At 42.7% G+C, this 24197-nt stretch overlaps 1 protein-coding gene across 10 annotated transcripts in view; it reads left to right on the plus strand.

Annotated features, from left to right (window-relative positions):
* DIP2C (disco interacting protein 2 homolog C) overlaps positions 1 to 24197 on the plus strand; it is a 496242-nt gene that overhangs the window by 100279 nt on the left and 371766 nt on the right. For 2 of the 10 annotated variants that reach the window (XM_056519531.1, XM_056519532.1), the window contains exon 1: positions 7021 to 7137. The exons of 6 other annotated variants lie outside the window; for them this stretch is intronic. In XM_056519531.1, the coding sequence (XP_056375506.1) occupies positions 7075 to 7137 (63 nt within the window). In that variant the 5' untranslated portion in view covers positions 7021 to 7074. Of the gene's footprint in view, positions 1 to 7019; positions 7138 to 24197 lie in introns of those variants that run through there. 2 more of the 10 variants (XM_056519530.1, XM_056519535.1) reach the window with 2 other exon arrangements.

Here is a 24197-nt window from a genome sequence, read left to right on the forward strand (position 1 = left end):
CAGTTTAGGCCCCATTTTAGCATGTAGGACTTCAGATCTAACATCATCGGTACTTCTGCCACCCTATTCGGGCATCTGCAGACAAGTCAAATTATAGGGATAAGATCCTGTAAGGCATCGCGTGTAGAGCAAATTCGTGTAGGCCCCAAGTGTAGCTTTGATATGTTGGTGTAGGACATACTTTGCTGGAGGCCTTGTGCTGTAGTTTAGCCTAGTGGCTTCAGTCAATGGCTCTTGGCCTATGGAAGGGTGCTAGCACACATAGTAAAACCAAATTTTTGAAGATACAATGGGGCTGAATGGTCATTGCTTGTTGTACATAACTATAGAATGTAAATTTCTGTATTTTTCAGCTGCATTATATAAATGCTATATACCGTATTTTTCACCATATAGCACGCTCCAGCATATAAGACGCACCCAATTTTAAAGGCTGAAAATCTAGAAAAAAAAGTTTCTGAACCTTCAACCTGCGGACCTCCAGATGTTGCAAAACTACAACTCCCAGCATGCCTGGACAGCCGTTGGCTGTCCGGGCATGCAGGGAGTTGTAGTTTTGCAACATCTGGAGGTCCGCAGGTTGAATACCACTGGATAGGAGGTAATACTCACGTGTCCCCGCTGCTCCGGACCCGTCACCCTCCATTGCTGTCGTCGCATCCCTGGGGTGTCCCCGTTGCTCCGGAACGTCTCTGCTGCCCGGTATCCTCGCTCTCCGTCGCCGCCATCACGTCGCTATGCCCGCCGCTCCAGTTGGATGACGGGATGGCGTACGCGACACTGTGCGGACGACAAAGGAGAGCGCCGGCCATGCAGGGGATCCCGGCATGGAGCAGACACCGAGGAGGCAGGTAAGGTCCCTCCCGGTGTCCTGTAAGCTGTTTGGGATGCCACGATTTCACCGCGGTGGTCCCGAACACCCCGACTGAGCAGCCGGGTTAGTGTCCCTTTCACTTCAGACGCGGCGGTCAGCTTTGATCGCCGCGTCTGAAGGGTTAATACAGGGCATCACCGCGGGTCCCAGCCGTTGATGGCCGCAGGTACCGCCGCGATAGGACAGGGTTTTAATGTGTATTCACCATATAAGACGCACCAACTTTTTCCCCCCAGTTTTTGGGAAGAAAAAGTGCGTCTTAGGCTGGGTTCACACTACGTTTTCCCCCATACGTTGACCACAGTTTTAGGTCCGGTTGTAAAAGCGTATACGGCACAAAAATGAGCCGACCGGACCGAACGTTTCACTCCGGTCGGCTCATTGAAATGAATGACATACGGGAGCGCATACGGTGACATACGGGAGCGCGAGCTTTTAGCTCCCCCCTGCCGTATGCGCTCCCGTATGGGGGAAAACGTAGTGTGAACCCAGCCTTATACGGCGAAAAATACAGTAATCCCATTAACTACAATGTAACCTCTGGCCGGAGCAGTAATATGTATACTGAATACCACCTTGTAACGTCCGCACCTATTGCTGCTACGGTTTACTACATACCTGTTCCATTCCCTATGGATTCTGTACCAAGGATTTTCAATTATTTTGAAGCCAAATCGAGGTACAAATTAAATCCTGTATCTATTATTTCAGGGAAAATCCGATGGTTTCTGCTAGAAAGAAACTTCTACATTCCTTAGATAGGTAACTTCAGATCTAAGCTTCTTCATTTGGCTGTAAGCGAGTGATCATCCAAGTAGAGCAAATCTCATTGCCCTGATATGAAGCTGCTGGTTCTCTGGAGAATTTCAGCGCGGTGGTTTTTAAGTGAATTGCTGGCCTTACTTTATGTGGAGGGAACTTAAACTTGTGGGAGGCTGGCAAGTCATTTTATTACAAATGGAAAAGCTTATTCTGCCCGAGTCTGATACGTTATACTCTGCCGGGTCTCTTCACTGCAAAATATTAATCCATTTTATTTGCATATTTTGGATTCTTGTAGCCTCAATCCCACTATACCTAAGGACAGGTGTTAATCGCTATTTAACCGATTGGATTTCACCTAGCAGGATGTAAGTGCAGATTTCCCTGGTAAACTATGCGCTATTTTCTGGTTGGACTAATCTTAACCTGGAAGAGTATGAATATTGATTTGATTTTCATCCCTGATTTGCTATAATGAAGTAAGTATAGGCATTGGATTCATGCCTGTAATCTAACGTAATAGACCTGGTCACAATGAGGGACATTTATCAATGTTTGCTTATGTATTCTTTTTTTTAGTAATTTTTTCCTTACTTTTTTTTTGCTTATGTGCGACGTATTTATCAACTGCTTTCAGCCTGTTGATAATTTTCTTTCACGTAACCATTTTTTCCTTTTTTACTTTGGTAGTAGCTTTTTCTGCTCCATGTTTGAGCTGGAGTAAATTTAGTCAATTTTTAACGCTGTTGCGACTTTTTTTTGCGCAGTTGCGACTGTCGCAGTTAATAAATACCTGACTACCCGTAGTCCATTTTAAAATTATTACTACATAGTAAATTTTAGGAAAACTTGCTTTTCTCGCTTTCCAGTCAAAATGTCGCACGAAAAATCGTGTAGTCGCAGTTGCGACAATTTTGCGACAATTATAGTAAAGAAAACCTGACTAAACCCGTTGATAAATGTCCATAAAGGATGCCACATTGTGGGATGAACATGACATAAATCCTATAGGAGTAGTCTAGTGTTATGGTTAGCAACGCCCATTCTAGCTTACCCCCAGTGTTTCCTTACCAGGAGTTCATCGTTCTTGTAGACCCCACTTTACAGTGTTATTTTTCTATAGTGGCCGTGTGTGTTATATGTTAAAAGGGTTTTATGAGGTACACCTTACTAGTCCCGGGTTGGACCCCTTTTGCTTTTATTAATCATGGCATACTTTATACGAGGGGCTGAAAGCATTTTCTGCAACAGTTGCTGTAGATTTGTCTGCTGCACATCTATGATGACAAAATCTGTTTCCACCACATCCCTAAAGTGCCCTATTGGATTGAGATCTGGTGACTGTGGAGGCCATTGGAGTCCAGTGACATTATTGTCATGTATGAGGTAATGTGAGATTGATGACATGGTGCATTATCCTGCTGGATGTATCATCAGAAGATGGGTCCACTGTGGCCAAAAAAGGACAGACATGGTCAGTAACCATACTCAGGTAGGCTGTCTCTTTTAAACAATGCTCAACTGGTGCGGAGAGACCCAAATGGGCCAAAAAAAATTCCCCCCACACCATTATACCACAACCACCAGCCTAAACCGTTGATACAAGGCAGGATGGATCTGTGCTTTTATATTGTTTACACCAAATTGTCGCATCTGGAATCGAGACTTATCAGACCAGTTAATATTCTTTTAGTCTTTCACTGTCCACTTTCGGTAAGCCTGTGTTTATTTGTAGCCTCAGTTTCCTGTTCCGTGCTACCCAGAGTGGTCCTTGCTGCTGTAACCCATCTGCCTCATGGTTCAGCGTGTTGTGCGTTCAAAGATGGTATTCTGCATACTTGGTCGGTATACTTGATTGGGACCATCAATAATTTGAGTGACTTTTGCTCAAACCAGTCTGCCTATTCTCCTCTGACCTCTGATATCAACAAGGCATTTTCATCCACACAACTGACGCTTACTGGATATTTCCTCCTTTCAGACTATTTACTGTTAACCCTAGAGATGGACGTGCAGGAAAATCCCAGTAGATTAGCAGTTTCTGAAATTTTCAGACCAGCCGTCTGGCACCAACAACCATGTCACATTCAAAGTCACTCAAAGGAGTAGTTCGACGAAAAATTAGTTATAGTCTGCTGGAAGCGGCCGTTCCGTCCCTCACAGGAAGCCGCAGCGGACCCCCCCCCCCCCCTCCCCTTCCTTGTATCTCTATGGAATGCATTGAGGGGGTGTGTCAGCCGACACCTCGTGCGGGGGTGGGTATGCCCCCTCCAAGCAAACTGCCGGGGCCCCGTTCAGGAGATTGCAGGGGGGGGGGGGGGTCCCAGAGCTCGGACCCCCCCAATCTATAACATATCTCCTATTCTTTAGATAGGGGATAAGTTAATTTTCACCACAGAACTCCTTTAAATCCTCTTTTTTACCCGTTCTGATTCTCAGTTTGAACTTTATAAAAAAAAAAATGTAATTCTCTACATACCTGAATGCATCGAGTTGCTGCCATGTGCATGGCCGATTAGCTATTTTCGGAATAACATTAATTTAAACAGGTGTACCGAATATAGTGGCCAGTCAGTGTACATTACCTATTAGGGAGTTAATTGTCATTTCTTGACAAGAATGGTTTCAAAGAGCACCTCTTGCTTTGGAGGAACTGTCCTGTATTACACAAGCAGCCCACTTATTTGAATGGGCACTGTGTAATTCTTCATTTCCCTTGTGGTCTGGCTGCAGGGCAACGAAACCACTGACAAGTTTTCTAATGGATTACAGCTGATTGCTGGAGTGCCCATTAGAGATCTAAGTGATCAAGTTGTTGTCAAGGGACCCTTTTAAAGGGGTACTCTGCTGGAAAAATTTTTTTTTAAATTAACTAGTGCCAGAAAGTGAAACAGATTTGTAAATTACTTCTATTTAAAAATCTTAATCCTTCCAGTACTTATCAGCTGCTGTATGTTCCACAGGAAGTTTTTTTTTCCTTTTTGAATGTCCTTTCTGTCTGACCACAGTGCTCTCTGCTGACACCTCTGTCCATTTTAGGAACTGTCCAGAGTAGGAGCAAATCCCCACAGCAAACCTCTCCTGCTCTGCACAGTTCCTAAAATGGACAGAGGTGTCAGCAGAGAGCACTGTGGTCAGACAGAAAGAAAATTCAAAAAGAAAAACTTCCTGTGGAGCATTTAACAGCTGATAAGTACTGGAAGGATTAAGACTTTTAAATAGAAGTAATTTACAAATCTGTATAACTTTCTGGCACCAGTTGATTTAAAAAAATAAAATAAAATAAATGTTTTCCAGTGAAGTACCTCTTTAAAGGGGTACTCCACTGGCAAAAAAAAAATCTTAAATCAACTGGTGCCAGAAAGTTAAACAGATTTGTAAATTACTTCTATTTAAAAATCTTAATCCTTCCAGTAGTTATCTGCTGCCATATGATCTACAGCCAGTTGTTTTCTTTTTGAATTACCTTTCTGCTTGACCACACTGCTCTCTGCTGACACCTCTGTCCATTTTAGGAACTGTCCAGAATAGGAGCAAATCCCCATAGAAAACCTCTCTTGCTCTGGATAGTTCCTAAAATGGACAGAGGTGTCAGCAGAGAGCACTGTGGCCAGACAGAAAGGTAATTCAAAAGAAAATAACTTCCTGTGAATCATTACAGCAGCTGATAAATACTGGAAGGATCAAGATTTTTTAATGGAAGTCCTTTACAAATCTTATTAACTTTCTGGCATCAGTTGATTTAATTTAATTTTTTTTTTTACAGTGGAGTACCCCTTTAAGTAGATATCGCCCAAAGTAGGAAACCTCTTTTGATGCGCAAATTCAAATTTGTGAGCCTGTGCAATCCTCAAATTGCGCAGGTCAAACTGTGCGGTTTAGTTGCTGAATTAACCATGACATGCTCATCAAAGCTCCGTGCACAAGTCCTGTCCATCAGAAAAGCGCTCGTGCACAGAACTTCGCTGAGCATGGTCCAGTTGACTCAACAGCTGTACCGCTCAGCGCGGCCTGCGTCTCCCCACACTGGAACTGAAGATTTAGCAGGAATACAATTTTGAAACAAAGAAAAAAGGGTTCAGCACTCGTTGCTCCGGAGTAAAATTCTTTGTTTTTTTAATACAAAATAAAAAATCCATAAGTGCATAATAATGAAAATCTACATGAAGCAATCCTGCATGCAGCTCTTTATCGTGGTCTGTTAGTAGAGGTGGGTCATTAATATACCTATGGTAGACACCCTCCCTTACCTTCAGCTAGGGGTGCCACCTTTCTTGCAAAAAAAAATAGCGGACATGCTAATTTGCATAATAAATTATATATGCGTAACATCACAGGATACGCATATGTGGGGGAAATTTAGTCCTATTATGACCCCTATAAATTCTTTATTTCTCCTTATACTGGCCTGTATGAGCCCCCATCTGTAGTTTTTAACAGTGCCATTGTTTTGATATGACTTTTTGGTCGCTTTTGTTTTATTATATTCGGGAGTTGCAGTTAGTTATGAACTACAACTCCCAGCATGCCCTGATACACGCTGTGGCTCAGCAGCTGCTCCAAATGAAAACTACAACTACAGCATGTTTGACTATATAGTAGTATATAGTATAGGTCATTGTTTTCCAACACTAGTGTTTTGCAAAACTACAACTCCCAGCATGCCCGGACAGCCAACAGCTGGAGGTGCTCTGGTTGGGAAACACTTGTATAGCATATGGTGTAACATCCTGGTAGTTGGAGGGTTGATTGGAATAATACCGACCATTGCATTGCCAGTATTTTTGTAATATAAAAATTCCGGCAGGGTGGCCAAAACACCAGCAAGGTGGCAACCCTACCTGCAGCCTAAAGATATTGTTTACAAGTGACCATAGTGAAATTAAAAACAGTCGCGGGGGGTCCGACTGCACAGGACCCCAGCTCTCTTTGGGAACGGGGCATGTCAACCCCCTCACAAATAATAAAAATATATTGTTCTAAACCAATGTGGAAAAATAAGAGCGCCCTCTGCTGACACGGGTGTAAGCCGAGATTTTCAGGACAATTTTTCGTGCTGAAAACGTCCCCCTCGGCTTATACTCGAGTGAAAAAAAAAATAATAAAGAGTTGCTTCAGGCATACCGATGGGGGGACGGGGCCATCCATCTTCGCTGCATGGACCGTCCGCATTCTGGTGGGGAGGGCGAGCTGGTCCGGGCCGTCCATCTTCACCGGGAAGTCCTCTTTTGTGCTCCAGGACGGCCCCGGACTAGTGACACTACATTCATGACGACAGGCGCAAGGACGTCCATGCGCAGCAGACATCCGTGACGTCAGGGGTGTTCCTGCGCTTGGACGTCTGCTGCAGTGTCACTAGTCCCGGGCCGGCCTGGAGCGGAGAAGAGGGCCTCCCGGTGAAGAAGGATTGCCCGGATGGGCTCACCCTCCCCAACGGTATGCGGACGCTCCCTGAAGCTGCTAGGCAACAGGAAAGGACCGAGAGAGCAACAACTGGGGAGGTGAGTAGACAACGAAAGGGGGGTCTGTGTGTTAACAGGGGGGGGGGGCGGTCTGGATGATGCCAGGGGATATATTGACAGGGGGGATGATGACGGGGAGTCTGGATGATGACTGGGGGATGATGACATGGGGGGGGGGGTCTGGATGATGACCTGGGGGGTCTGGATGATGACAGGGGGGATGATGACAGGGTAGGGGGGCGGGATGATATATTTCCCACCCTAGGCTTATACTCGAGTCAATAGGTTTTCCTAGGTTTTAGGGGTCAAATTAGGGGCCTCGGCTTATATTTGGGTCGGCTTATACTCGGTATTGATACCTAAAAGCTTTGCTATTGTTTTACAGCAGATTGTGCAAGAAAGACTATGATTTTCCTTTACATGATAATGGTGTCTGCCACTTTGTGCCCCGGTTGCCATGGTAAAATGTTTTCTAGCAATGCCTGTAAAGCTGGTGTATGAAGAAGTCCTTGAGGGACCCCGTCAGGTATAAAATGGATAGTTACACCGTGCTGCCAGGGAGAGGCTTAAAAGCATTTCAGGCATGATATTTCTTTATATGCAGTGATGTCACCGGCATGTCCCGCGGCACGTCTAATCACCGTCCTCATTACCGGATCTTTATGACTCTCATTTCATAATACGTTTTCATTTGGTGCTGGGATTTTATCTCCATTTGCATCTGGTACAGGAGCTGTGAAAAAGAAAGTTACCGGGATGGGGGGGAGATAATTTTGAAAATCTGTATGTTAATAGGAACACTTGGATTGCAATGACTGTCTAGCTAATCCAGTTTTGCTTAAAACCCCAGCGTATGCCAGCACATCTCTCTTGTAAGGTACAATCAATGTTTTATGCAACAATTTCTCGCTGCATAATTCATGGACGAATTTTTATAGGCTCCAGAGAGTCTACATCGAATGATAAGTGTTTAAAATAGCATTTTCCTTTTTTTTTTAAATATCCTATATAAGTGTGGTTCCTCTTCTGTAGAGAATAGTGCAGTAATTCCCAACCAGGGTGCCTCCAGCTGTTGCAAAACTACAACCCCCAGCATGCCCGGACAGCCAACGGCTGTCTGAGCATGCTGGGAGTTGTAGTTTTGCAACAACTGGAAGCACACTGATTGGTGTGCAACAGCTGGAGGCACCCTGTGGTTTGCAACAGCTGAAGGCACCCTGGTTGAAAAACACTGGAATAGTGTCTGGCTGGTCTGATCTACAGTAGCCTTGCTCAGCCATTGTCATCACTACAATATTATTGGCTGTAGCTCCATCTTGTAATATACACTGCTCAAAAATATAATGACAACACTTAAACAACACATTGTAACTTCAAGTCAATGACACTTCTGTGAAATCACACTGTCCACTCAGGAAGAACACTGATTGACAATCAATTTCACATGCTGTTGTGGAAATGGAACAGACAACAAGTGGAAATTATAAGCAATTAGCAAGACATCCACAATAAAGGAGTGGTTCTGCAGGTGGTAACCACAGACTACTTCTCAGTTCCTATGCTTCCTGGATGATGTTTTGGTCACTTTTGAATGCTGGCAGTGCTTTCACTCTAGTGGTAGCATGAGACGGAGTCTACAACCCACACAAGTGGCTCGGGTAGTGCAGCTCATCCAGGATGGCACATCATTGCGAGTTGTGGCAAGAAGGTTTGCTGTGTCTGTCAGCGTAGTGTCCAGAGCATGGAGGCGCTACCAGGAGACAGGCCAGTACATGAGGAGACTTGGAGGAGGTCGTAGGAGGGCGACAACCCAGCAGCAGGAACGCTACCTATGTCTTTGTGCAAGGAAGAGCAGGAGGAGCACTGCCAGAGCCCTGCAAAATGACCTCCAGCAGGCCACAAATGTGCATGTGTCCACTCAAACGGTCAAAAACAGACTGCATGAGGGTGGTATGAGGGCCTGACATCCACAGGTGGGGGTTGTGCTTACAGCCCAACACCGTGCAGGACGTTTGGCATTTGCAAGAGAAGACCAAGATTGGCAAATCGCCACTGGCACCCTGTGCTCTTCACAGATGAAAGCAGGCTCACACTGAACACATGTGACGAGTCTGGAGACGCCATGGAGAACATTCTGCTGCCTGCAACATCCTCCAGCATGACTGGTTTGGCGGTGGGTCAGTAATGGTGTGGGGTGGCATTTCTTTCTGGGGCCGCATAGCCCTCCATGTGCTTGCCAGAGGTAGCCTGACTACCATTAGGTACAGAGATGAGATCCTCAGACCCCTTGTGAGACCATATGCTGGTGCGGTTGGCCCTGGGTTCCTCCTAATGCAAGACAATGCTAGACCTCATGTGGCTGGACTGGGTCAGCAGTTCCTGCAAGAGGAAGGCATTGATGCTATGGACTTGCCCGCCCGTTCCCCAGACCTGAATCCAATTGAGCACATGTGGGACATCATGTTTCGCTCCATCCACCACAGACTGTCCAGGAGTTGGCGGATGCTTTAGTCCAGGTCAGGGAGGACATCCCGCAGGAGACCATCTGCCACCTCATCAGGAGCATGCCCAGGCATTGTAGGGAGGTCATACGGGCACGTGGAGGCCACACACACACTACTGAGCCTCATTGTGACTTGTTTTAAGGACATTACATAAAGTTGGATCAGCCTGTAGTGGGGTTTTCCACTGTGATTTTGAGTGTGACTTCATATCCAGACCTCCATGGGTTGATAAATTTGATTTCCATTGATAATTTTTGTGATTTTGTTGTCAACACATTCAACTATGTAAAGACGAAAGTAATTAATACTATTAGTTCATTCAGATCTAGGATGTGTTATCTCAGTGTTCCCTTTATTTTTTGGAGCAGTGTACTAATGTCCCAGTTTCATGGGGTTAAGGGAAATTTTTGGTTTTCTTTGCCTTTTGTATTTAAACAATTTAGTTGATATAACAAAGTGATGAAGTCTGCCATTACTTATAAAAACTGTCATGGGCGGAATACATTTACATTTACATTAAAATACATTTCTAATAATGGCCATATTGTGGAAGCCACTGGCCAGTAGAATTTTTGGGGTAGGGTCACTTGTAGCTTTAAAGCAGAGCTACAGTGTAAATCATGGGAGAAGCGGACACTAAGTCATTGAAATCATCTGAAGTGAAACAGGAGGAGAATTATCTCACTGCAGGTAGAGTTGTAGGGTGTGTAGTGTATAACCTAACAAATTACACCTAATATTTTTCAAGGGGTACTCTGGTGGAAAAAAACATTTTTAAATCACCTGGTGCCAGAAAGTTATACGGATTTTTAAATTATTAATATTTAAAAATCTTACCCCTTCCAGTACTTCCACAAGAAGTTCTTTTCTTTTTGAATTTCTTTCCAGTCTGACCACAGTGCTCTCTGCTGACATCTTTGTCCATGTCAGGAACTGTCTAGAGCAGGATAAAATGCCAAGAGCAAACCTGTTCTGCTCTGGACAGTTCCTGACATGGACAGAGGTGTCAGCAGAGAGCACTGTGGTCAGACTGGAAAGAAATTCAAAAAGAAAAGCACATCCTCCTGAGCATACAGCAGCTAATAAGTAGTGGACAGATTTAAGATTTTTAATAGAATTAATTTACAAATCTGTGTAACTTTCTGTCACCAGTTGATATAAAAAAAAAAGAAAATAATTTTTTTCCCCATTGGCGTTCCCCATTAAATTCATGTGCACTATTTTTTTTATTTTGGCTGCTGTTTGAGCTACCGTATTTTTAACTGACTTAAAAACCTCCCTAATGTCTCCTTTAGAACATTTGGCTTTTGGGAGTTCATTTTACTAGTTGAAGAGTATCCTTATATTAAAGAAGCACTCCAGGATTTTATCTTTTTTTGCATACATAGTGTGGCAAAGGCAATTTTATAGAGAAATATATAGAGGTTGTGTTGTGTATGCCTTCTACGTTTATATGCCTGTTTTAGCAGATGTTGCTGCCATGAGATTGGTTGCATGTTGGTTTGCAATTCCACTCTAAAGTGATTATGTAATGCCTGTTTTTATAAATCATCTGGCTGAGCTGTGTGAACAGCTGTAGGCACACTATGGGTCAGGTCACGGCAGATCTGCAGCATTTTTTTACGTTACGTGTTACCCTACCCTTAAATGGACACTGTCAGATACAAAAACTTTTGATATGTTGTAAAGCATGTATAACCAATAGGTTTTGAAATTGCTTTCATTAGAAAATTTTCAGTATTTCATACTGAAAAAGCCTGTCAAACAACCATCCCCCCACCTGCTTGAACACCTACTAGTCCTGCTGTGTCCATGCGTCATCTGCTATGTCATGGACACACTTCCTTGATTGACAGCTGTGAGTGCAGGGCTCATAGCTGGAGGAAAAATCCTCCCACTGTCAGATTGTGTCCCGCTACTGTCAGTGAGGACAAGCTGGGAGTTGTGGTTCTGCTAATGCTAGGGGAGATGTGAGCAGACAGCATACTGAGGGAGGGGGCGGAGACCTGCACAGTGAGGCCACGCCCCCTCCCTTTGAGAGGAATTCAGACAAGTGAGCTAAATTAAAAGTGTAATAAAAATATAAATAAAGGTGTTAGACACATAAAGATAATTAGATGTACATGGTCAGGATTAGGTACTGAGTGATATATAAAAAAAAATAATTTTAGTTGGATCTGACGGGTACACTTTAAGGTGTTTTATAAGGATTTTAAGTCTTTAGACTGTGTTCACATGGTGAATACTTACCGCATTTTTCACACATTTTTACTGCATCTTGGCTGTTTTTGCAGTGATTGTCTAAAATCATGGTAAAAATTACACATTTTACTGTGATGTCCTCAATTACGGTAAAAGATCACAATGTTGAGAAAATCATAGCGAAAACTGAGAAAAAGAGCAATGTGTAATAAAGCTTCAGGGGAGGTATATAATCTATCCTGATCACATGTGCATAGAAATAGCAGCAGCAGCAGTATACAGATCTTGGAGGGGAGTGGTCTGTGAGCTAGTAGGAGGGGATCTGGAAGGTGATGATGTCATCCTGTAGTTCACAGGAATATAGCTGACCCGGGTCTGACATCCTCTGACACACATTAGGCACAGTAACCTTGTGAGAGTCAGACAGTGATCACATGACCAAGTTAGAGTAATAAAAAAACATGGCGCTATACGACTAGTGGTGGTGAGTGTGCATGGTATGGTATTTTCAAAAGTGAAAGAAGCGATCTGATTGGTTGCTATGGGCAACTTTCCCTTTGGACAGGTTTTGATAAATCTCCCCCCAAATGATAAATCTTCCCCCAAATGCTTTATTTTCAGGGAAAGTACAGATTGCATTTTTAATTATTATTATTATAATTTTTTTTTGGGGGGGGGGAAACATTTGTAGAGGTAAAAAAAAAAAATGACACCATTATGACACGTATATATATATACGTGTGTTTATCCTTTAAACAAAAAAAAAAAAATACAATTTTAAAATACAGATTTTTTTTTCCTCTTCTCTTAACTGATTTCTTCCTGTACTTTCTTATTTTCCTGCTGGCAGCACAAAGTTGCACCTTCTTACCTGTTTAAAATAGTATTTTTTTTTTTTTTTTTCTCTTCCTTTGCCTTACTGAAAATATCTTGCCAATGAATGAAACCTGGGAGACATGTTGGTTGCCATAGGAACAGTAGCCGGCGCACTTAATAATTTCATTTGTTGATTGTTACCGCGGCAACAAAAATCTTCCTAGATCTGTTTCCTTTTTTACATTGGCGTAGCCTTCAGCGGAGGCATCTTATTTCATAACATGTTTTCCTAAAATATTTCTGCACTTTCATGAATCCCCCCACCCCCCGACACCTCCTAATGTATGAATGTGTGTGAAGTATTCCACCATGTCGAGGTTCGCAACGTGCTGTAAACATGTTCCTTATGGTCGTCTTGTGTGTATGTGCAGCTGTTTAGCACTTGTTCCTCTCGCATCTATACATAGATTTCTTTTGTGTACAATGATATCGCTTTTATGCGTCGTTTATCATTACGGTCGCGCATTTTTTGTTCTTTGTTTTTTCTATATCAGTGAACTTTAAACTGTTGCCCTCCAGCTGTTGCAAAACTACAACTCCTAGCATGCCCGGACAGCCAACGGCTGTCCGGGCATGCTGGGAGTTGTAGTTTTGCAACAGCTGGAGGGACACTGTTCTTTATGACACTTGTTGGCGATTTGCAGATTTCTCATCCAGTAATAACTACTGATACCCCCCCTATAATACACATATATTATCTCCCGTGGAAGTGGCTGCCAGACACCTAATGTTGCTTTTCTGTCTGACAACCCTCATTAGATTATCAGCGGGTGCGAAATTTGTTCTACAGTATATACAGTTTTTCAGGAATGGAGTAGTTTTGTTAGGCTCTGTTCACATTGCTATTGGGATTTCAGTCACTTTTGATGGCAACAGTCATTACAGAAGCCTTTATTAGCTAGTTGGCTTATAGGGTGCTCTTTGGCTTTTGGGTTTGTTCTTATTTCCCATAGTTCATGTTACCATAAGTGATCACCACTCTGTTTTTCTGTCCATTTGATAATATAATAAAACAGCACATTACTAAGCCTACAATTCTGTTTTATACCAGGAATGCTACATTCATGTATTTTATTACTGTAACTGGGTCATGTGATCACCAGTGGGATCTACAGAAGATCACAGTGCTTAATGTAGTTGTCTAGCGAAAAACAACAACCGTTGTATGGCGTGAAAAAAGTCTAATAAAGCAACTTACTATTATAATGTTGTTAGCCATAGTGCAGAGATCCTCCATATCAGCTGTGTCCTTTTCCTTGTAAGCTGTGAAATCATATCACAGGCTCTAAATGTAGAGAGCTCCACTCCCCCTCCTGTCATCATGGGACAAGACCAGTGATGTGAAGGAAAGAGCTGGTTTTACCACTCATTACATAAGGCAGCAGGAAGCCTTGTCAGTCACACTGCTGCCTTATCTAAGGAGTCATAAATCTCATGAGCTGTAATACCAGCTTTCCTGTTCACATTACTGGTCTTGTCCTGTGCTAACAAGAGGAACAGAGGAATGGAGCAGACTTGCTTCTCAAAGACGTAATATCACATTTCACAAGGGTTACAGCACTGCTGATATGGAAGATCTCTGCACTATGGCTAATAATATTTATTATAGTAAGTTTCTTTATTTTACTTTTTAACACCTCACACAGGTTGTTGCTTTTTCACTGAACCCACTTTTAACTATTAATGTGTCAGGGGAAGTGGTCAGTAATGGGTCAGCTGACTTCCTGTTAATTATCTCTCAGATGTTTATCACCAAGTAAAGCAAAGACCTGTACTTAATGGGGCTTTTTTTTTTTTTTTTTTTTTTTTTAATAAATTGAATTTATTATAATTTTTTAACATTTTTTATTTAAAAAGGTTAGTTGTACATCCTTGTCACATTCTAACGGCTATCATCTGAAAATGTATAGGAAGAGATTAAAATCAATAAATGCATCCATCATTAAAATGCAGTCTCCTATGCAACACAACTTTGTTCTGTCTGCATATTGATATAAATGTATGAACTGTTACCAGGGGTTTTGGGTTATTTTAAATGGGCACTGTCAGATATGAAAACTTTTTAAATGTTGTACATCTTGGCAAGACAATAGTTTTTCTAATATACTTCTTTAGGGTACGTTCACACATACGCAGATTTGATGCTCAGGATTTTCTGCAGCAGATTTCAATGTAAACTAAATGACTGAGCACAGCTTCTAATCTGCAGTTACAAATCCTGCGCATCGAATCTGCACAGGATCCTGTACGTGTGATCCTACCCTTAAAATTTTTTCACATTTTATTAAAGAAAACTGCCTTTGAAAATACCACCACTACGGGTCCCCATACCTTCTCGGACACTGATGAATCCCACAGCAGTATGAGCGTGTCCAAGGGTTATGGACACGAGATGGCTGATTGAAAAGGATGCAGGAGGTAAACATGAGCCTCCAGCTGTTGCAAAACTACAACTCCAAGCATGCCTGGACAGTCTGGGCATGCTGGAAGTTGAAGTTTTGGAAAATCTGTAGGCATACAGCTGAAGTCAACACTGCTGTAAAACGAGTTATCCATACACTGTACCTCCATCTATTCCAAAACTACAAGTCCCAGCATTATAGGATGACACACATGAATGACATAGATTTAAGTTTAATATAGAGTAAAAATTCCAGCTCTCCCTTTGATTCCTAGAACGTCTAGGACCGGAATGAACCACTTCCATGCAATATTGATCATGCAGACAGGATGGTCCACCGCTTGGTTCGGTAAAATATCGAAGATTTTATTAAATAATTACAGGTACAGACAAAGTGACGCGTTTCGGCTGCTAGTTTACAGCCTTAGTTATAGAAAAGGTAAAACACACTGAGAGTTCTTAAATAAAGTCATCAATCAAATTACACATTACACCTGCTTTAACCTCCTGCACTTTGCCACCATTCGTGTGACACTCTTACTTACTAAATATAGTGAAAAGAATACATATTCTATATAACACAGTTCACACATATAAATAAAAGTGCATAAGGTTAACGGATGGAATCCCACCTTATATGAAAGGGCGATGCCACTTTCTGAACAGCAAAAATATTATCAAGACTCCTTTACAAAATACAGTAGTATGTGTTCAAAGTCAGAAAGTCGCATCAAACTCCAAACAGAAGAAGAATTTGACCGTAACTAGGAGGAGGCTCTAGGTTATACCCTCAACATATTGTCTTTGGTAGATGGTAGAGTATAGGCAATCCCCAATAATCGTGTGTGTGTGCAGCATAAAACCAGAGAGAAAAGGATTACAGAGCAGGGCTGCCAGGCTCCCCAGAGTAGAGTCAGCAGAGTGGGGAAGGGGGAGGATTCATCACAGTGCAGGCAAGAGAAGGACACACCCCCTCCCTTTAGGAAGATGAAAAAGACATTGAGCAGCTGTACTATGCTATTTTTTGTGTGAAATATCAGTGTTAGATACATAAAAATTACATGTACATGATCAGAACGAGATACTGAGTAACATATAACAGTTTTTTTTTGTGTGGGAGCCTACAGGTACACTTTAAACTGATTAGCCATTCATATCAGAATGGTAGGGTGCTGACTTCTGATACACTGAAATGGGACAGAGCTGTAATGCCATAACTTGAATGTGACTGTTCGGTATGAAATAAACAATGAATGGAAAACCACTTCACCTTTAAACAGCTGAGAACCCCACCAATATGGATGACCATTAACCCCTTGCCGCAAATGGACGTTCATTAATGTCCATCTGCGGCTCCTGAGGTATGACACGAGCTCAGCAGGTGAGCGCACATCATACCAGGTGGGTACCGAAGCAACCAGGACCCATGGCTAATACTGGACATTGACGATCGGGCTGATGTCCGGCATTAACTCTTTAGACGCTGCGATCAAAGTGGATTGCCGCGTCTAAAGTGAAAGCTTCCCGGCAGCTTAGTCGGGCTAATCGGGACCATCGCAGTAAAACCGCGATGTCTCGATCAGCTAGGTCGCAGCAGAAGGGTGCCTTACCTGCCTTCTGCGCCTCCGATCGGCAATTGATTGCTCCAAGCCAGAAATCCATGCAATGGCATTGATCAGTGTATTGAATCAATGTACTGCATGTTATAGTTCCCTATGGAGGCTATAACACTGCGGGAAAAAAAAGTGAGCGCGCATCATATGCACAGGATTTTCTGCTGAAGATTTCAATGTAAACTAAACTAAATGACTGGGAACAGCTTCTAGTTGGCAGTTACAAATCTTGCGCATAAAATCTGCGCATAATCCTGTGTGATTGTACCCTTAATGTGTATTCAGGCCCAACAAATGGAACTAAACTGCAGTACCAGTTGTGGCCATGTTAGTATTTACGCAATGATACCATGATTTTCTGATTGGTTGGGTTCCTGGGGGTTGGACCCTATTGATCAAACTCAATGGCCCATCATGTTTAGCTCTACACAGATTGTACTACAACCAGCTTTCAGCCTGATAACGTGTATATAACCGTATAGAAATACCGGTGGTAATACATTTAATATATACCCTCTTTTGAATTAGACATTATTTGTTTTATTCCGTGTTCTTTTTCTTGCCGTTAGTTTGCCATTTTGACACTAATTCCAGCTATTTTCGGCTTTCAGGAATCATTTACTCATGCAGGATTTATTTTTAGATTCTGCATGAGGAAAAGGGTTCGGTAAAATGTCTCAGCTATGCCAAAATCATAGAAACTAGGACAACATAATTGTTTTTTTTATTGTGTTGAATGTTGGCGTAGTCCCATAATATTGAGGTGGTTGAATGTCCTCAGAATTTTGCTGTTGCTCTATACAATTGGTTGATCTTACGTTGTTAAAGAGACAGTTCAACCTCACACAATGGCCCAGATTTATCAAAGTGTGAGAGAAAAACGAGTGATTTTTCCACAGCAACCAATTACAGCTCAACTAACGAGCTCTGGTAAAGTGAAAGCTGAGCTGTGATTGGTTGCTGTGGAAAAATCACTCCAGTTTTTCTCTCACACAGTTTGATAAATCAGGTCCAATGTTTCCTCAAGGACAATGAAATGTAAAGTGAGTAGAGTTTGCTATATGCTTTATTTATCATGACCCCCCACACACGCCTTCCTGATACTGTTTGACAGATTTCTCCCTATTTTTGGAGGCCAGTTGACCGTACCTATATTCTGTTGCTAGGAGGCTGTCCTGTACCTGGAGAATATGTAGTTTGCAGGTCATAGATTTCTGTAATCTCTGTTATGTTTGCACATGGTGATGGCCTTTTAATGAATAGTGTGTGTATGGTGTATATTATCTCTTTTCTTTTGTAGCTGGTATATGGACAGATACAAAACATGATGCTATACAATGCATCAAGAAGATTAGCAGGCAGCGCATTGCTTACGATTATCTAATGAGCTGGACCGCCAAATGTTGTATCAACCATCTGCCGCATGATTGTTTTGCCGCCGATCTGAAGTGCTATCGCCTTTTATTACAACTGGATTTTTTTCCCGCATTCTTTTGAAATATGCAAGTAAGCTCATTACTGCTGTCTTGTAAATACACCCAAAGCCTTCCGCCATGATTTCATTATGTGATCCTTAATTGCATGAGAAGGACTAAGGCTTTATATCATTCGCTTGGTGTCATGTTGAGGTCTATCTTCACCGCCGTAATGATAATATAATTAGCATTGCAGACCTTTTGCATAATCTGGGTTTATTCCTCTTCATGCGCTATCTCTTGTCTTCCTGTCTGGCTGACCACTAATACTATGTATTGTGCAATTATATAGAATATTTCTATTATCCATGCTACACTGGCTTATTTTAGACCAAGGGGCATTATGACAAGTTTACCCTGCCCGCATAGTTCTGCTGTGGAAATACTATAGACACCTTGTGGGTTCCCGAGAGAAGGGTTTTGGAACGTGCCATCACCCATGGTCCTTGAAGTTGAGAAAAATAGCAGATGGACAACAATCAGCTTATTAAATACCCCCATGGCCACCCCTCCCCACCAATCACTAGTGATTATAGTGTATATTACATTGCATGTCTGTCCACCCTAATCTCTTAGTGCCCCTAATATTTGTATGAAGAGATTTAAAGCCCTCCCCCCCCCCCCCCCCCCCCATGCTAGGCTGCCATCTACTCTGCTAACCACAAATTCAAAATGTGAACGGGTGGTCTGTACAGGTGTGGCAAAGCTGGGAATTAATGCAAATGGTAGAGATAAGGATCGGCAGCTGCAAGACTAGGGAACTGTGTGCAGGTAAGAGGGGAGCTCTCAACAGGTGCAATCCAAGTACATAAACGCTTCAGGTGGTGCTAAGTCTGAACAGTCATGGAAACAGGCAAATGTAAAGAAGGAAGATTGCAGACTGCACTCACCATGCGTATGAAGGCTTTATTGTTTCAGATAAAGCATAACCGTTAACAGCAGGCAGACAAACAGGACAGGGACGCAGGACAGATCCGTTTCGCTGGGCACGCTTCCACAAGCTGACGCTCGGCGTCTCATCTGGAAGGATTTCCATGGTAACATGTAAACAGCTAGCGTCATGTGATACAAAGTACATAGAACGTAAGTGCAACTGAAAACTATGAAGACAAGCAAGGTATAAAAATGTAGCGCCTATGGTTACAAAAACGGGACAAGCTCGTTGCGATTGTTTTAACCCAGCAGTCCAGTAGCGTCTAGTTGAACGATCCATTTGGCTTCCCTCTGTAAAAGGATGAAATGTCGGTCACCTCCTAAATGTCGTTATGGCTGCCTAATTTCACATGTCGACATGCTACATTATAGAAACAAAAGGAGCAGGTTCTGCAGGGAAAATTACCTTCCGGTAAAGCTCTGGATAGCCAATTCTTAGTCTTGCATAATTGATGGTTAGAGGATCTTTTTAGTTTGTCACCAATGGTGACACTTTTTTTGAAGGTTATAAGTGGGGGATGTTTAGTAACTTCTTTTAGATCTACATCTGTTTCAAGGTTGTACCAGTTGCGGCGTATAGCATTAGATACCACAGTGTTCAAATTGGTGTTGTCCGGGGAGAAGGTAAATCTTTTGGCTTGGGTATGGTTTCTACATTTTGATTTAAACAAGTCTGCCCTCTTGGTTGTTTTTACTCGTTCAAGGGCATCATTAATTATGGCACTGGGATAGCCTCTTTGTGCTAATTGGGAACACAAATCCTTGGCTTGTTCTTCAAACACTTTTTGGTCACTTTTTATCCTTTTTCAGGTAAAACAGTTGTAAATATGGAATGCCTTTCTTTAGGTGCAGTGGATGGGAGCTCGAAAAATGGAGAAGAGCATTGCGAGCAGTAGGTTTACGGAATCCAATAGTCACTAAACTGTCGTCAATGACTTTTAACTTCGCATCAAGGAAGTCGAGCTCTTGACCACCAAACACCTAAGTGAAAAACACGTTCTCTTTATTGGAGACATTCAAAAAATAAACTAAATTAGAAAAATCAGCCTCTGTTCCATCCCACACCACTGAAATATCGTCAACAAAACTTAAACATTTTTATGTGTTTGACGACAGGATTGATGAAAGAAAAAACGTAATGTTGTTCAAGGATAGCATGGAACAGGTTGGTATAGGTACAGGAGACCGGCGTGCCCATGGCAGTACCAATCACCTGCCTATACCAGTCCTCGTTGTCCTTCAACTCTTTGTGGGATAGGATAAAACGCAAAGAGTCACAAACAAAATTAGTGAATTGGGGAGTCTTGTCGGTCTCAAGGAGGAACTCGCGGATAGCCTGTACACCCGCATCATGACGGATACGGGTGGACAGGCTCTCAATGTCTGTGGAAGCGAGTCTGTAGCTCTCCTGCTAACCGAATCCCTCTAGATGTCATAAAAGATCACCGTATCTTTTATGTATGTGGGGGTAGAGGGAAGGAGGGGTTTAAGTAACCATTCCATATACTGGTACAAAGATTCAGTCACAAAGCCGATCCCTGCCACAATGGCACAGAGGTGGATTTTTCTAATTGAGTTTCTTTTCTGAATGTCTCCAAAAAAGAGAACTTGTTTTTTTACTTCCTTGATGTGAAGTTAAAAGTCATTGACTACAGTTTAGTGACTATGTGATTCTGTAAACCTACTGCTCGCAGTGCTCTTCTCCATTTCTCGAGCTCCCACCCACTGCATGTAAAGAAAGGCATTCCATATTCACAACTGCTTCGCCTGAAAAGAATACATAGTGACCAAAAAGTGTTTGAAGAACAAGCCAAGGATTTGTGTTCCCGATTAGCACAAAGAGGCTATCCCAGTGCCATCATTAATGATGCCCTTGAACGAGTAAAAACAACCAGAGCTTTACCGAAAGGTAATTTTCCTTGCAGAACCTGCTCCCTTTGTTCCTATAATGTATCATGTCGACTTGTGAAATTAGGCAGCCATACACACACGGTGAATCACCTCATTACTTGCCGCACAACTTTCGTTGTGTACGCTTTATTCTGCCCGTGCGGTTTCTTTTATGTGGGCAAAACCATCAGACAGCTCCATGTCCACATTCGTGAGCATTTTCGCTCCATACAGACTGGAGCTGGTGCTCCTAGTTTAATTGTCCACATAAGAGAATGGCACGGAGGAGATTGCAGCTCTCTACGATTTTCAGGACTCTAGAGAGTGAATGTACCCCCGCACAGAGGGGACTGATATGTCATCCTTTTACAGATGGAAGCCAAATGGATTGTTCAACTAGACGCTACAGGAGCACTGGGTTTGAACGATAGCAACAAGCTTGTCCCGTTTTTGTAACCTTAGGTGCTACATTGTTATACCTTGCTTGTCTTCATAGTTGTTTTCAGTTGCACTTACGTTCTATGTACTTTGTATCACATGACGCTAGTTGTTTACATGTTACCATGGAAATCCTTCTGGTGTTTCCCACATATCTGGTGCATGCGCCAGATGAGACGCCAAGTGTCAGCTTGTGGAAGCGCGCCCAGCCGCGCAAAGCGGATCTGTCCTGCGCCCCTGTCCTCTGTCCTGCGCCCCTGTCCTCTGCTGTTAATGGTTATGCTTTATCTGCCACAATAAAGCCTTCATATGCATGGTGAGTGCAGTCTGCTATCTTCCTTCTTTATATAAAGCTGGGAATTAAACAGATCACATATTAAAAAGATACCATAGCCAAAAAGATACTTGTTTGCCAATCCGGTTGTTACAATTACAATTGGATCGGGTAGAATAATCTTGTGTCCCTGCATCACCATTTATATTGTAGGATAATTCACAAACACTCTCCTTTCGGATCCTGCCACTATCTATCTGGCACTAGAGATGAGCGAACTTACAGTAAATTCGATTCGTCACAAACTTCTCGGCTCGGCAGTTGATGACTTTTCCTGCGTGAATTAGTTCAGCTTTCAGGTGCTCCGGTGGGCTGGAAAAGGTGGATACAGTCCTAGGAAAGAGTCTCCTAGAACTGTATCCACCTTTCCCAGCCCACCGGAGCACCTGAAAGATGAACTAATTTATGCAGGATAAGTCATCAACTGCCGAGCCGAAAAGTTTGTGACGAATCAAATTTACTGTAAGTTCGCTCATCTCTATCTGGCACCGTTCCTCTTCCACCGAAGTAGATACTGTTGCATTAAAGACTATGTACAGTATGGGTGAGACTTATCAAAACCTGTGTAGAGGAAGAGGGGTGCAGTTGCCTATAGCAACCAATCAGATTGCTTCTTTCATTTTTCACAGGTCTATGTAAAAATGGAAAAAGCGATCTGATTGGTTGCTATGGGCAACTGCACCACTCCTCCTCCACACAAGTTTTGATAAATCTCCCCCTATGTGTTTACATATGTATAGAAAGTTGTCTCCAACATGATTGTACTAGTTGCACGCAGTGTTTTTCCATCCATCCTCACTGGGGGGCCAATCTATCCATAGATCAACAACCAGCTATCTACCAGCAATTGTTATGGTGCATTGCATTATTGTCTCCGTACTTGCAGCAGGTCTTGGGATTTATCTAAAATTATTTTTACTGCTGATAAGTAAGATATTTTTAATATTATTTCAATGCACACAGATAAAAAGATGATATAAAGACACACCATATTAGCAGAAAGGCTTTTAGGGTGCAGCACTTTTCAGGGGGTTACTCACAGTAAGCTAAGACCACTTGTGTCCCTTATAACGTAACTCGTGTGCACCTGTTACTGTGGCTCGGTGCCCAGAATCCACTGTGGTAATTACAGTAAGCCCGTGTGTGACTAATCCATCCTACACTCACAGGAATATATTAGCTGCTGGGAGAAAGAGAATGTATGGAGACCATAGGCAATTCCCAAGAAGCCTACCGAATTGTGTTTAATGTACTGTATATGTCCGTGCCACTGTACAGTGATCCCTCAACTTACAATGGCCTCCACATACAATAGTTTCAACATACAATGGTCTTTTCTGAACCACTGTAAGTTGAAACCAGACTCAACATACAATGTACAGACAGTACAGATCTGTGAAACATGTCAATGAACTGACCAATCAGAATGGGCATTCACTGGTAAAACTCCTGTATTACTGAAGCGTATGCACTGACTGGTGTCTGGTAGTGCCCCCCTACAGTACAGGGAGGTATTACATGTTCTATACTACTCTTTACCTGTATTACTGAAGCGTATGCACTGACTGGTGGCTGGTAGCGCCCCCTATAGTACAGGGAGGTATTACATGTTCTGTACTACTCTTTACCTGTATTACTGAAGCGTATGCACTGACTGGTGTCTGGTAGCGCCCCCTACAGTACAGGGAGGTATTACATGTTCTGTACTACTCTTTACCTGTATTACTGAAGCATATGCACTGACTGGTGTCTGGTAGCGCCCCCTACAGTACAGGGAGGTATTACATGTTCTGTACTACTCTTTACCTGTATTACTGAAGCATATGCACTGACTGGTGTCTGGTAGCGCCCCCTACAGTACAGGGAGGTATTGCATGTTCTGTACTACTCTTTGCCTTTATTACTGAAGCATATGCACTGCCTGGTGGCTGGTAGCGCCTCCTATAGTACAGGGAGGTATTACATGTTCTGTACCCTTTACCTGTACCAGAATTAGCTGCTCCTTTGGACACCAGGTGAGGGCGGCTCCATGTTAATTTTTTAGGACACTGTGTGTACTGTACAGGACCCCAAAGAAGCTCCTGTCCTCTACATAGACCAGTGCTTCTCAAGCAGGGTGCCCCCAGCTGTTGCAAAACTACAACTCCCAACATGCCCGGACAGCCTTTGGCTGTCCGGGCATGCTGGGAGTTGTAGTTTTGCAACAGCTGGAGTCTCCCTGCTTGGGAAACACTGACATAGACAGTGATTACAGCTCCCTTTATTACTTTTAAGGATTATTACTTTTAAGGATTATGTAAGGATTTGCTTTATCTATATTAGTTATCTACTTATTTTTATTTAATTCTCACTTTTTCCTATTTTTGGATGACATTTTGGTGCCTTTAGAACCAATTTCCAGGTTTCCATAGAGTTCTGGTCTCAACATACAAT

The sequence above is a fragment of the Hyla sarda genome, chromosome 5 (genome assembly GCF_029499605.1).
Source record: "Hyla sarda isolate aHylSar1 chromosome 5, aHylSar1.hap1, whole genome shotgun sequence".
In the NCBI taxonomy this organism is placed as follows: domain Eukaryota; kingdom Metazoa; phylum Chordata; class Amphibia; order Anura; family Hylidae; genus Hyla; species Hyla sarda.